At 36.8% G+C, this 14,730-nt stretch overlaps 1 protein-coding gene across 1 annotated transcript in view; it reads left to right on the top strand.

The window, feature by feature from the left end:
* The window catches only part of TBCD (tubulin folding cofactor D), a 152,298-nt gene that overhangs the window by 5,984 nt on the left and 131,584 nt on the right, over positions 1-14,730 (top strand). Inside the window, exons 3-8 of the mRNA XM_015810193.1 lie at positions 3,017-3,067; positions 3,768-3,865; positions 4,328-4,429; positions 7,199-7,345; positions 8,036-8,091; positions 14,178-14,310. Of these exons, the coding sequence (XP_015665679.1) occupies positions 3,017-3,067; positions 3,768-3,865; positions 4,328-4,429; positions 7,199-7,345; positions 8,036-8,091; positions 14,178-14,310 (587 nt within the window). The remainder of the gene's footprint in view (positions 1-3,016; positions 3,068-3,767; positions 3,866-4,327; positions 4,430-7,198; positions 7,346-8,035; positions 8,092-14,177; positions 14,311-14,730) is intronic.

Genomic DNA, 14,730 nt, shown 5'->3' with positions numbered 1-14,730 from the left:
TGTAACGCTGCACTTAATGTCTATGAGTGATTCCCTTAATGACCGTAACTGGAACTGATGTCATAAGTCAGACACTGACACATGATGTTTCACTTTACAAACATGTCGCCTTGTGATGGAGTTGTCAATCCCATTTTCAGTCTCTACGTAAGCACTACCTGTAAATGTTTTAGTAAGTGGTGTTAAAAAAGTAATCTAATACATCATTAATTTAATTAGAAGGAAGATTTCTATCCTGGTCATTATATTCCTACAGGTGATAAATATGATTTAGAAATAATCCAGAGTTGTAGATTTCAACAACTCTTTGCTATTTTAAGGCTGTTTTAGGAAACCTAATATAATCGATAACCTATATAAATTTCAATAGCCATAGAACCAGGTGTACTGTTTGCATCTTCTCTTTTTTTGTGCATTTAACTTACTTTTGTTTGAATTAGTACTATTACAGTTAATCCTTCTAATAGATATGTGTATAAAAGTACCCAGAGTACGGTTTCTTTTACAATTGTGGTTAGTGGTTTAATTACATTTAGTTTAAAGGATTAATTTGCTCCAGACTGGGATATTATCATGAATTTTAACAAGCTCTGACTTGGAACTCATCAGGAAGCTGTACTCTCAATTGTAAAAAGTTGTAATGCTCATTTTTATTGTTACGCTGCTTTGAAAATAAATCAAATTTTGGTTACCTTGCATATAGTTCTGTAATTATGATTGTAGGGTGGCCTTCAGTTATATTGTTCTATGTTGATTTTATGCTGCTGGTTTTATTTTTGTTTTTAATCCTGTTTTAGCCACCCAGAGTTGCAGTTTGCAAGCTGGGTAGCCATATTAATTAATTAATTAAATTTATTTATGTATATATTCCCCGCCTTTATTATTTTGACAAATAACTAAAAGCAGCAAACATATCCAACACACCTTTCTCCTTTCCTCCACAACAGCAACCCTGTAAAGTGAATTGGGCTGAAAGAGTGACCGGTCCAAACTGGCTTTCATGGCTAATATGGGACTAGAACTCATAGTCTTCTGTGAGTTTCTAACCTGGTACCCTAACCCAAATACATTATGTATGAGGGTTAAAAGCATATTTTGTTTTGCTTGCTTATCCAGTATTGTTATTCAATTGTTTATCTTGGATTGCCCTCTAGTGAGGACTTGTCATACTACAGTAGTTGCTGCAATAGTACATACAATCTAATTTCTCTTAAGCATTTGGAGTAGAGAAATACAGATATTATATAATGGCCCTGTATATTATTTCCACTGCCCCTTGGTGGGGGAGGGAATTTCTCTATTTTTATTCAGTGTATATCCGATGAAGTGTTTTCGGTTTCACTGAGTACCAGGAGGCAGGCAGTATGTCTGACAAATTCCAAAAGGAAGTGGTCATCCAGTACTTGCCTCCTGTTGTTAATGTAACACAGTGCAGTGAAAGTGCACTGACTACGAATGGATGGATATAATTCTGTACAAAGTAAGCCATTAGCATATTTTTATAATAGTAACCACGATCTTTGTCATTTAAGAATGGTATTCTTAAATGTGAATATATATTCACTGGTCAGTTAAGTGGAATAAAGTGTGTTAGGGAAAGGGCTAAAATCTTTGGCCTGTTTTCTCCACTTTGGGGAAAGTACGGGGTTATTTTTTTAATGTTAATATTGTGTTAAACTTGCTGGTGGCTGAACACAGCTGTTTAATTCTGTCTTCACAAAAAATAGGTGAGAAACTGCACTGTCATACTGATTTTGTTGGATTGTAGAGGATGGAGGAAAAGGGCTATAGGCTCTCAGTGCTCTGTAGGCCATCCTTTTCCCATTCTGTGTTTACTGGAACAGCTTTGGAAACTTTGGGATCTTGAACTTAAAAGGAGGGGGAAAAAAAGAAATATCCTAGTATGATCTAGCTATCCAGTCTTTGCAACAAATCCCAAGGGCCGTGCATATATAACCTTGATCCCCTTCCTTTTCTAACACATACCATAAAAAGTTCCAGAACAAAAGATCTCACTAAGATACAGATCATTAATTTGTACATTTGAGTTCATTCATTTTCATTTTTTTAAATATAAAATGTGTAATCTTTAATTATTAGGATGCTGTTTATAACACATTTAAACAATATCTCTCATGTAGCAATGTTTACATTGCTTATTTTTTTTATCAAGTGTACTTTATTCAAGTGGCATGCTTTATTTAAGTGGCACACAATAAACATAAAAGATTGAATATTATTGAATACTGAATATTATAAAAATAATTTATTATAAAACATCACAAATTCAAGAAGAAAAATTTAATTCTGTAAATGTAATTCAAGTTCATTATTATTTTAATTAAGTCTTAGTCTTAATGTATAAAAAAATCAAAAGAAGGGACAAAGCTAAAATAGCAATAGAAATTAAAACGAAAGGTTATCTCCCAACCCTTAGTACTGTTTTCTAATTTGCTGCATGGGTAATCCTCGACTTAACAACCATTAATTTAACAACCATTGAAAGTTACAATAGCATTGAAAAAGGGACTTAGAACTGGTCCTCACACTTGGGACCATTGCAACATTCCTACTGTCATGTGATCAAAATTCAAATGCTTCCCAATCAGCATGTATTTACAACAGTTGCAGCATCCTCGGGGTGTGTGTGGGTGTGTGGGTGTCATATGACCTTCCCAGCTGGCTTTAAACAAAGTCAAAGGGGGAAGCCGGACTTGGTTAAGGACCATGTTACTCACTTATTGCAGTGGTTTTACTTAACAGCCACGGCAAAGAGAGTCATAAAATTAGGCAGGACTCACTAAACAACCACCTTGCTTAGCAGTGGAAATTTTGATACCAATTGTGGTCATAAGTCAAGGGCTACCTGCACTTTAAAAAGTCACAGCAGACTTAACTAGATTTCAAAATCTTAGGGAAGACTTTTCTTAAAGCCAAACCCATTGATACGTCATTTTCACATTTTAAAAAATGCTTGATAATTGAATATGTTTTTTGTTTGTTTGTGTGTTTTCAGTTATAATGGATAAATACCAGGAACAGCCTCATCTTTTGGATCCCCATTTAGGTAAATATTGAGATTCTATAAATTTTTGATAAAATCTCATTTTTTTTATTAGCATGGATGATACTGATTTTTTTCCCTTAAGAATGGGTAGTAGAAGATTCTTTCTAATCCAGTGTGTAGGACTTCTCTGCCTAGAATATACTTGCCTCTGAAAGCAGCTTTACTTAAAGAAATCGATACACTTCCAGTTTCATATCATTAATAGAGATTAAGACAAGAAGGAGAATAGGAAAGATTCTCTCCTCTCTCTCTCTCTCTCTCTCTCTCTCTCTCTCTCTCTCTCTCTCTCTCTCTCTCTCTCCCTCCCTCCCTCCCTCCCTCCCTCCCAGCAAAAAAAAAAAAATCTAAACAACAATAACAACAAAAACCAGCTCACATTCATACAGCTGGCAGGTTTCTGTAGATATCTGTTCCCTTCAGCCTCTTGATTCTGGGAAATAGGGAATAAGTCCAATCTCTCCCTCTATTTTGTGACAACATTTCATATATTTGAAAAAAGCCACTGTGTCAGATAGTAACAGTAACATGTGTTTTCCATGAAACAAATTAGGTAATCCATTCTGACACATATTCGTGAGGTTCTTCAGTGGGAGACAAAAAGCCAAGGAGTGAATGAAGAAATAGTGTTTCAATTGTTGAAAAATTTTTGCAAACCAACATTTCCCTTATCACCTCACCCATCTACCTGTGTTTTCCCTAGAGTGGATGTTGAATTTGCTGCTAGATATTATCCGACATGAAGCATCTCCTCCTCTTCTAATTCATCTGGCCTTTCAATTTCTCTACATTATTTCAAAGGTAAAATTAATTTTGAATATATTAGTAACATGGCCTTACTTGCATATTGTCTTATCTCAAATCAGATAAAAGAGGGACAGTCATTCATAATATAGTCACTGTCAGATGAATGGTTTGGAACCCTGTATTTTTGCAGTGGCTTATGGAGAGCACTAGGCTTTATAGAATTGCTCTTTCATAGTTTGTAATTGAAAAGCTAGTAGTCCTTAAATAAGCTCCACAAAGCCTAACAACTCCCTCTCCTTTTTATTACATCCTTATATATATGTAATTGAATTGTAATCGTTTTATATTTTTTACTATTATTGATACTTTATTATCATTGTATTGATTACATAAACATTAACTGTTTGCCTATTGCAAATGCATAACTTGAAAGCTCCCTTGAGTTAATTAAATTTATTTTTACGTTTCCATAAATGGAGATGAATCATTAAACTGGAAATCTTTTTGTTCACCTAGGTACGAGGATATAAAACCTTCTTGCGACTATTTCCTCATGAAGTAGCAGACGTACAGCCTGTTCTAAATATGCTTGTAGCTCAGAATCCAAAAGACTATGAGGTATGTTCTTGTTACCTAAAGTCCTCTCTATGAATGAGCTCATCCCATTATAACAGTCACTGTCCACACTAAAAGCAGGCTGCTGAAAGATTTCCCAAGTCTTGGTATTGCTGTCAGTATTAAAACAGAGATGATAATGAATAATATAACTACTTTATATAAGCAGCTTTTTGCATGTTCATTTATGTAGCCAGGGGAGAGATATTTTCAGTTGTGGTGCTAGTCTTTGTTAGAATTTCTTGTCTTCGTCTCCCAGCCATTGAAATGGCTGAATTTTGACATTTTATATGCTTGCATGTGTATAAAGATTTTAAAGAATATTTTTTCCTTTCTGTATATTGATCCTTAAAATATGTTATGTACTTAACTTTGTACCTGCCAGGTACTTTCTTTGCACCTTTTGTAGAGAACTAGTATAAGATTTGTATTAGTGTAATTCAGGGGTGTCAAACTCAATTTCATGAGGGCCGCATCAGCATTGCGGTTGCCCTTGGGACGGGTGGGTGTGGCCAGGGTGGGTACAGCCTACTGGGTGGGTGTGGATGGAATGGGTGTGGCCAACTGGGTGGGCATAGCCAGCTCTACATAGTTCGCTTCAAGGGTGCCTGTGGGGGCCTGGGCAGGAGTGGGACAGATCTGAGAGTCTCTGGCAGAAGGGGGTGGGACCAGGCCAAGTGCCAAGGCATGGTCCACTGGAGGAGCCTCACTGTTCCTCTCAGGCCATGCGGGGGGGGCTGGAAGGTGGTGCAGGCTACTCGGAGCCCTGGGCAGCAGAGGTCAAACGCCCAGCCTGGCCCTCGAGCACCCACAGCACTAAGCCCAGCCCCACTTCCCCCAGGGGGTGCCCAGCTGCACTTATCTCCTCCTCAAGGCTGCTGCTGCTGTGCTTGCTCTCCTTAGCCAGGTTGCTCATGATGGGTACGAGGGCAAAGTCAGAGGGAGGCCCATTCCCTCTCCATGGGAGGAGACCTGGCTTTGTATCCAAAGCTTCCTTAACAATAGGATGAGAGACCCCCAGGAGGAGGGGGCAAAGGGATGATGAAAGGGCAGCAGGGCAGGACTAAGGCAGGAGTTCCCTCAGACCCTCCCTTCCCTTTCCTTCTTTCCTTCCTTCCTTCCTAAGTACAGAGTGGTGGGAAAATATTTGAGATGAGGGAGGGAGAAAAACAGACAAGAAACGCAACTGGGGAGGTGTCACCCTTCGTGAGAAATGAAGAAATGCACCATCACCTGGAAGTAGCCAGCACATGGCCCTCACCTACTTCACATATCTGGCTTGGTGGGCTCTGGGAGAGGGGATGCCATGAGCAGCGTGAGAGTCAACATTACCTGCGCAATGCCGCCCAGCCCCTAGCCTGCCCGGTCTCGGCAGACAGAGGGGTGCTCTCCTCACAGCGCCAAGAGGTTGAGCTGGGTGGTGCGAAGCTCATCAGCTTTGCACCTTGCTGCCTGCTGAAACTGGGCAGACTGGGGGCTAGGCAGCATTGCATTTCTCATCAGATTCGCGCCACCCGGCTCAGCTCTTGGCGCTGTGAGGAGAGCGCCCTGCTGCCTGCCGAAACTGGGCAGGCTGGGGGCTGGGCGGCCTCGCACTTCTTTTTGGATTCGTGCCGCCCGGCTCAGCTTTTTGGCGCTGTAAGGAGAGCGCCCCGCTGCTTGCCAAAACCCCTCCCCCGCTGCCCATCAAGCCGAATAGGTGAAGTAGGCGAGGGCCATTTGCTGGCCACTTCCAGGCGATGGTGCATTTCTTCATTCCTCACAAAGGGTGACACCTCCCCAGCATGCACCCAGGGGGCAGGGCCGACACGGCAGGGGCTGGTTTCTCGTTGTTTTCAGACGGCCTTGTGGAGCTAAGACTGAATGCGTTTCAACATAGATGCCCACCACAAAATTGTACATTGGCTCCCGGCCGGCTGGGCCAGAGCCAAGGCAGAGGGGGCCATTCCCTCACTGTTTCCAGGATGGCTTCGCGGGCCACATGAAACCACTTCACGGGCCGCATCCAGCCCCCGGGCCTTGTGTTTGACATGTCTGGTGTAATTAATGTATCAGAGTATAAAAAAATATCTTTGCCTTCATTTACATTGCTTGAATAAAACCCTATTCTATTTGCATATTATGATGCCTTTTTGATGACGCAACCTTACCAGAAGGCAAATACAATATTAGGATGATGAGACACAATCCCCCCCGAACAACGTTTGCATTCAATACTTGTTACTAAATAACAAGTTAGCTAGGTTAGATTTGATGAATGCTAATCATTCTTCTTAGAGACATACATGGTCACAATTCCTTTTTGTTTCTGAGTTGCAGTTTGAAAATTATCTGCTATTAACTTGGTAAAAGTTAATGGGCTGGCAAAACTGTTTCAGAATTTGTCTACTTATGGGTCTTTGCAAGAGATAAACAAAATATGTCAAATGCAAGATGTTTTGAGCTATAAACAGTTTTTTTCAAGTTTGAAACAATCTATTCCAAGTGCCAGGAGCATTTCAGATATCAGAACCCATTTTGAGATTAAAATGTTTTGCATTCAAAGTATTTTTCCATAACTCTAGTGTTTATGTTTATATTATCTTTGGGTTCAACATAATCCAAATCCTAACATAACCAAATATGTCTCATTTTTTTCTCATATTTGTCTTAATTTATTATCTATTTTCTATCTCGATTTTGCAAGTAGAAATAGTTTTTACATTGTACACTGGATGTTTTCTGAGAACATTCACTATGTATTTTACCCTGATTCTTTTTCTGCCTTGTTAGATCTGGGAGACTCGTTACATGCTGTTGTTGTGGTTATCTGTAACATGTTTAATCCCATTTGATTTGGCACGGCTAGATGGAAATATTGCTTCCATAGAAGGATGCCCCCGTGTATCAACAATGGATCGAATTCTGGCAGTAGCAAAAGTAGGTATAGTTGCATAAAAATCATGATTTATAGAATGGTTTCTTTCACTTGAAAAAAGTGATTGTAACTTAAACATAAAGGCAGTTCCTTTCTGCTTAATCTGGGTAATTCTATGTATTTTACTATACAATTTATCATAACAATCTTTCAAGCTTATTGTATACTAATTGATTTGAGGGGAATCTTATGTATAGGATCAGTTTTGATAAAGAAGGTAAGTGTCCTTTTAAAAGCCACTGTGTCTTTGTTTTGATGTTGCATACTTTATTTTCTAATTCATGACCCTCTAGTAACACTGTAATATGCTGCAGAGTTTAAAACAAGTATACTGTTTAGAAATATGCATTTTATGATTCTGTGCATATAAATGTTGAAAAAGAAAGTTCAGAGGGCACTTTAAAAAAACTGTTCCTAAAGCAGTTTTGAAGACAGTTTTGTTTACAAGTGCCTATCCTCCACATCTTTGAATTTTGCAGATTGTTTGGCACTTTATTTATATGCTAGCTTAACATTCTATATAAAAATTGTTTTTTTTAATTATCCTTCTCAAATTTCTCAACTTTTCATCCATCCTGACTTGCATACGCACATACACACATACACATTAAGTAAACTTTTTTCATATAATTTACTTTGTACGATCAATTTTAATATAATAAATTTCAACTCAAATCTGTTCTTTCTTTTAGTCATACCTTGTTGTAAGTGATAAGTCTCGTGATGCAGCTGCGGTCCTGGTCTCAAAGTAAGTTTCTTGTGCTGATAGAGAAGAATATAAAACTTCTTTTAAAAAAATGTACCATTATCAATAAGCCTAGACTTGTTCCAATGGGCAGTCGTATACATTTGCAATATGAATAAGTAAGCCCTTAAGTCAATATACACAATAGCAGTATGAGAATTTGCTTCAGGGTAAGAAGTAAGCTTACTAATGGTGCCAACTGTGTGGTAATTTTCTTCATTAAATATAATCCTTGATTTACGATCAGCCACATAGCAACCGGTCAAGTTATGATCCCAAAAATGGGGTTGAAGTGCCGATGGCCAGGCTTCCTCAACGGTCATGTGACTGAACTTTGGGTGCTTGGCAGCACAGCTGCATTTATGGCCATTTCCAGCATTCTGGATTCATATGATCACGTTTTAGGATGGTTTTGCCGAAAGCCAGCACTTTCTTCTGATTTTCGTAAAAATTAGTCTCATAGTGAACCATTGGTTGTCGTAATGATCACCGCATTTGCTTAATGACTACCACAAAAAAGATTGTAAAGTTGATTGACATACAGCTATCATGAGCAGTCTCCATTTTGGTTGTACGTCGAGGACTACTTATATAAAGAAGGGGTAAACCTTCAGAATTTTCTCATGGCCAAAGTTGCTCAAAAGTTTTTTTTCTGTTGCTATCCCTGCCAATAGAGTTGACAATATGGCAAATTTATCAGTGTGGGTATGTTGTGTAGGGTTGGTGTGTCTCTATATGTAAATGTTATTTATATGTTTAATAAAGGGTGGAGAAATCAGTGTGGTCACCAGTTTGGGTAACAAAATATGTGAAGGTTGTAGGCATTGTGATTTGGAGTCACTCTGCTTCCAAGAAAGATTACTGTGAGGTTTTCTTAGTCTCCACCTACACTGTAGGAGGGTAGAATGGGAGACAAGCCTGCCAACCGTGATGGCTGCAATATTAAGCTTTGTTATAACTAATAGAGAGCCTAAGAAAGTTAACTTAAATCCTCAACGTTGTCATTTCTCTTAATGTTTTCTGATTAACTCCCACCATTTCATGGCTTCTGGAGACAACTAATAGTCAGTTCACATATGATTGATTCTTCATCTCCTCTTCCCCATCCCACAAATGTTTGTTTACTTGAGCATCCTTGTAGCATATCGATACCTTCCCCCCCCCTCCTAGTGATCCTGTTCTGGCTGCAGTCTTACAGTGCTGAACTATTATTATAAAAAATGTGTACATGTAAATGACATTCAAATATTTCAGTACCATGGAAATTCAATGAGTTATTCCAAATTAAATACAGTATTTTTCATAACTGTGCTAAAAAGAGAGATGCGTTAGCCAGGTTATTAGGGATTTCTGTCAAATCATCTGTCTTAGTAGAATCTTTTTTATGTTAAGAGTCAGTAAATACTGTAAATAGTAATAGTAGTAGTAGTAGTAATAATAATAATAATAATAATAATAATAATAATAATAATAATAATAATAATAATAATAATAATAATAATAATATAGTGATGATGATGATATCAAGTTGGTGGACTCTTAGCAATCAACACCATGATGATTTCCTCCATGATGATCTGTTCCTGATCTGGTTTTTCAGATCTTCTAACAGTAGACCTCTTACCACTGTAACTGAGACCATTTTTTCTGGTCATCCAGTTCTTTCCTTTCCCAGCATTAAAGCCATTTCTAGAGAGCTTGGTCTTACATAATGTGTCCAAAAAGGCTAATTTAAGACTGTGATAAAAGATAGACCAGTATACAAATGAAATGCATCTGTCTTTGTATTAAGGGTATGCAGAACAATTAATAGTTTTGAGATATCATGCCAACATTTGTTCTTCTTCTTCTTCTTGTGCCATATCCGTTATCGGATGTTGGCAATCATGTTGGCGATCCTATTTTTATCAGCAGCCGCACGAAAAAGTGCTGCTGAGTTTTGTCCAAGCCAGTCCCTTAGATTTTGAAGCCACGATGTTCTTCTTCTGCCTGGACCTCGTTTGCCTTCAATCTTTCCCTGGAGGATTAAATGGAGTATGCTGTATTTTTCTAGGTGTCACATCACATGTCCGAAATATTCTAATTTTCGTTTTTTAATTGTTTTGATCATTTCCCTTGGCTTTCCCAGGCGGCTTATCACCTCCTCATTTCTGATCTTGTCAACCCAGCTTATACGTAACAGCTGCCTGTAAATCCACATTTCAAATGCTTCTAGTCTCTTCAGGTGGCCTTCTGTCAGAGACCAACTCTCTACTCAATAGAACAGGATAGAAAAAATATAGCATCTGACAAGCCTGATTTTCAGTCTTAGGCTTATGTCGTGACTGCAGAAGACCTTTTTCATTTTGAAGAATGCTGCTCGGGCTTTTTCTATCGTTGTCTTTACTTGAACGGTCATGTCCCAGCTTTCATGTAAATGCCAACATTTGTTAAATACCTTCAATGACTTAACTCTTCTTCTTCCCTCCACACTGATGTTTGTTTCAAATTAACAACAACATTGTGACAAAAATACATGAAGTGGGTTGTTTCGTCCATGGTATTGTTTGCTTTTTCTTTAGCTAATTATTTTTTGTATTCCATTTTTATTGTTGTTTGCAACCAGAGTTGTGACAAGTCAAATGGCCTTACAAATAAAAGTATTTATAAATTATTTTAATAATGCTTTACAACTACATCTAATAATGCTTTATTTTTTGTACAGGCTTTACACTGGTAAAAATGCTCAGAAGTTACAACTTAGCTCTACTATGTAATGGGAATATATTAAAATATGATTTTTTTTTAAAAAATGTAGAAAATAGATCTACCTTCACAGTCTATGAACATATAATCTAGGGTCACATATGGTTTGAATATTGTTTAAAGTGTTTGGATCTCGTATAATTATAGCAATTATAGCTTCTCTCTACTTTTCATTAAAGCATCCATTTTTTTCCAGGCTTCTGTGCAAGGTTGAAAAAAAAATGTGTACATCTTAATGAATAAGTGAGAACTGTTGGACTTAAATGAGATTTGAAGCAACTCTTCCAAATCATTTAATAAAATATTTTTTGTTAATGAATTATAAAAAATAAAAACTAATAGAGACTACACAAAATAAGATTGAAAAGGACAAATAGAAAGAGCAGAATTAGAAATAAAATATAGAAATAACTGAAAAAGAAGTAACTTCCTTCTTCATCGTGACAAGTACAAATAATTTTAGTAACTTATCCCATTTTCTTAAAATGCAACAAACACTTTTTTCTTCCCATATCTCATTTCTTAACTATAAACAAAATCTTAAAACTTCACCATTCATTCCTGGTCAGCAAAAATCCATTAAAGGCTATCAGAGATAATTACATAGCTATTACAACCTTGATCAAATAAGCCAATTCTGTATTCCTTTTCTGTATTTTTTAAATCTTGGCTTTTAATCCCTTCAAATGGTGTTCTCAAGCTTGATTTCTTTTCATCTTCTCTTGGTCTCCTTTCAGAATATCCTTCAAAATTTTAAACAGATTTTTATAAATCCAGTAAAAGAAAAGTTATCCAAATAATACATGTCTCTCTTTTTCAAATATCAAGACATCTTCCAGTTTCATTTGTATATTCAGCATATCCTCCATATTTTTCCATATCATTCTTGCATGTTTAAATGCATATTAAAATCAATCTCAATCTTATTTGATATAGCTTGTTCTTCTTTTGAAAGAACATTTTCATGCCATTCATCTATGATATTAGATATTTTTAAAATTAATGTCCAAATCTATTGTTCACAAGTCTCCATAAAAGATCCACTGTTAAAGTATTTTGCTTCATTCTATTCTAGTGTGTCAAATCTGAAATTCTTCTTCATTAATTGTCATCTTTAATTTCTTCTATTTCCCTCTAGTGTCCAACATTCAAAGTCCTAGATTATCATGTTTTTCCCCCCAAACCAAAACAACTATAGTTTCCCTTGGGAAGACTTCTTATAATTAATTTCATATTCTTATTTCAAATCCATCTGTCTCTTTAGGCAAATTTGGAACATTCCAAAATCAACATTCTAAACACCTTTTTGCTGTTTATTCTAAAAATTAATATTTTTCTAAATCCTTAAATTTGCATTTAAAACATATTTCACAAAGGGAGAGACTCACCCAGTGAATGCAATAGAAACTTATTGTTCTGAAGGTTCTTATTATTTCAAAAGCAGTAAAAAGTAACTCCAAAGGTGATTAAGAAATGGGGCTCAATTGAGCTGTGCTACAACTCTTGAGCCTAGGTGGAATATTCCCTCGATTTCCAGTTGTTCAACTCATAGACCAACTGAAAAACCTCAGTTCTTGCAGTTTAATCAGGAGGATCAGCTGTCCAGGGTACATGTGGGCAATCTCACAATTTCTCCTTTTTCCGGAGAGATTTCATCACCCAGGATCCAGGATCCAGCCACTGATGTCTTCCATAAACACTGTCCTGCTTTGACAGAGATGTCTTAAGATGCCACGGCCTCACCAGAAGTGTCTTCCAAGTCATTTTTGAAATATGCACAATTTATATTGTGCCAAGGCATATTGGAATCTTTTTAGTAATATCTAGTGGGAAGTTCAAGACATTTGCGCAAGTCCATTTATATATTGCTTTAGATTTACAGGAATTATTACAAATCCATTGAAAACATATTTGATAAAACAATACAGCAATATGAAGCCTGTAATCCACATTAATATTGCTTTTGTTTAAAAAAACAAACCAGAAGTCAGAGATTTCATCCAACGGTTTCCTATACCATTCATTTAGAAGAATCATATATAAAAATATTTTTGCTCCTGGGATTTGTTTATTTATTTTACATAATCTTTACATCCCACCTTTCATAGAGGATTCCAAGGTAATGTACATAATATTCTTTTTTTCCCTATAATGTAACCATTTGAGATAGATTGAAATAAGAGAGTGACTGGCCCAAAGTCATCCAGTGAGCTTCTGTGGTTGTGAATAAACTAGAACATGGGGGAACTTTGGGAAAGACCAATACTATAACAATATTGGCTTTCTAATCAAGATCAGCTTGCATTCAATATAAGTATAGCTGAGGCCTGAATCTGCTTAACTTCCAAGATCAAGTCATTTCCCAATTTCCTTAGCAATCCTTGAACTAGAAAAAAGCAGGGGGTTGGACTCGATGACCTCCAAGGTCCCTTCCAACTTTATTATTATTATTATTATTATAACCTTCTTTATTTTGCTGCTAGCTTTTATATAATATCACACTAGGTGGCAGGTCCATGCAAACTTAGCTAATTTAAAAAAAAAAACCCTATGGGTTGGAGCTTGCTAATTTTTGAATGTCAAATCATCAGGACATTTCTGGACTGTAGGCTAGATGGCAAAGGCAAAAGAAATCCAAAAAACAAAAAACAGGAAAAAGGTAATTACAAATAACGTCCCTATTGTTACCAAGAAAACTGTATGAATGTGTCCATATAAATCACTCTGCATTAAAACTATATGAATGTGTCCATGTAATCACTCTGCTTGAGGAAGATTTACCTTCCCTACTAATAGAAAAAGAAGATTTGGAGAAAGTCACTTCTTTTCTGTTCCAGTGGAACAGCTTACCCCCAGAAATTGTGGGCGCTCCATGGAGATTTTTAAGAAGAGACTAGACATTCACCTGTCTGAGATGGTATAGGTTCTCCCGCTTGAGCAGGGGGCTGGACTAGAAGACCTCCAAGGTCCCTTCCAACTCTATTCTATTCTATTCTGAAAATTGTGTGTTATGGGAAAATGGGAAATACACTTTTTAAAGCATACTTTCAAAAAATGATTGTGCTATAATTGATTTTCTATTTTATTTTCCTTTCCTCCACCATTTCAAGACAATTTGATGTGTACTGTAACAATTCATATTTGTGCATTATGACCTCCTTTAGAAAAGATAGAGTTAAAAAACTGACAGTTGGAATGTTCCCAATTGAAATATGTTGGAAAGCATCCATTGGACAATTGCCTTTAGGAAAAAAAAACAGTTTGCCTAACAGGAAAAATGTGTTACCAGTTGAATTGCTCTGAATAGGTAACTTGCGCAACATGTGTTTTTTCTTTGTATGTAGGTTTATTACCCGTCCTGATGTCAGACAAAAAAGAATGGCAGACTTCCTGGATTGGACCCTTTCAACATTATCTAAATCCTCTTTTCAGAATATTGAGGGGATTATTGTAATGGATGGCATGCTTCAAGCCCTGGTAAACAATTGTTTTCAAAGATAATCCCATTTTTCTTTTCTAAATGCTATTTTTAACTGTCAACTCCCTTAATCATTGGAAGTATTTCCAAATATAAGTGTCTAAATTATATGTGGCTGCCAGAACATAGAATAAAATTTCTCTGCTACTCTTGCATATGTGGCAAGAAAAATCTGCCAATTCTCTCCCTTGTATAATGAAGAAAAGTATTAGAGCTCTTTGGGTCAGTATGTTTCAAGCACAAACTATCAGATCCACGCTCAAAGAGTTCAATTAACTATTTATAACATGTGCAAGCCTATAATACAGGAATCTTCTTAGACTGGCGGTTTGCACCTGAATCAGACTAGCTAAGGCTCAACAGCCTTCAAAGACAGTCAGACTTCATCCTCTTATGCTTACGTAGGGATTCCAGACTAA

The sequence above is a fragment of the Protobothrops mucrosquamatus genome, unplaced genomic scaffold, assembly GCF_001527695.2.
Source record: "Protobothrops mucrosquamatus isolate PMUCROS unplaced genomic scaffold, P.Mucros_1.0 scaffold_36, whole genome shotgun sequence".
Classification (NCBI taxonomy): Eukaryota; Metazoa; Chordata; class Lepidosauria; order Squamata; family Viperidae; genus Protobothrops; species Protobothrops mucrosquamatus.
Note: the sequence above shows the minus strand (reverse complement) of the source record. Positions and strands in the feature narration are given on the sequence as shown.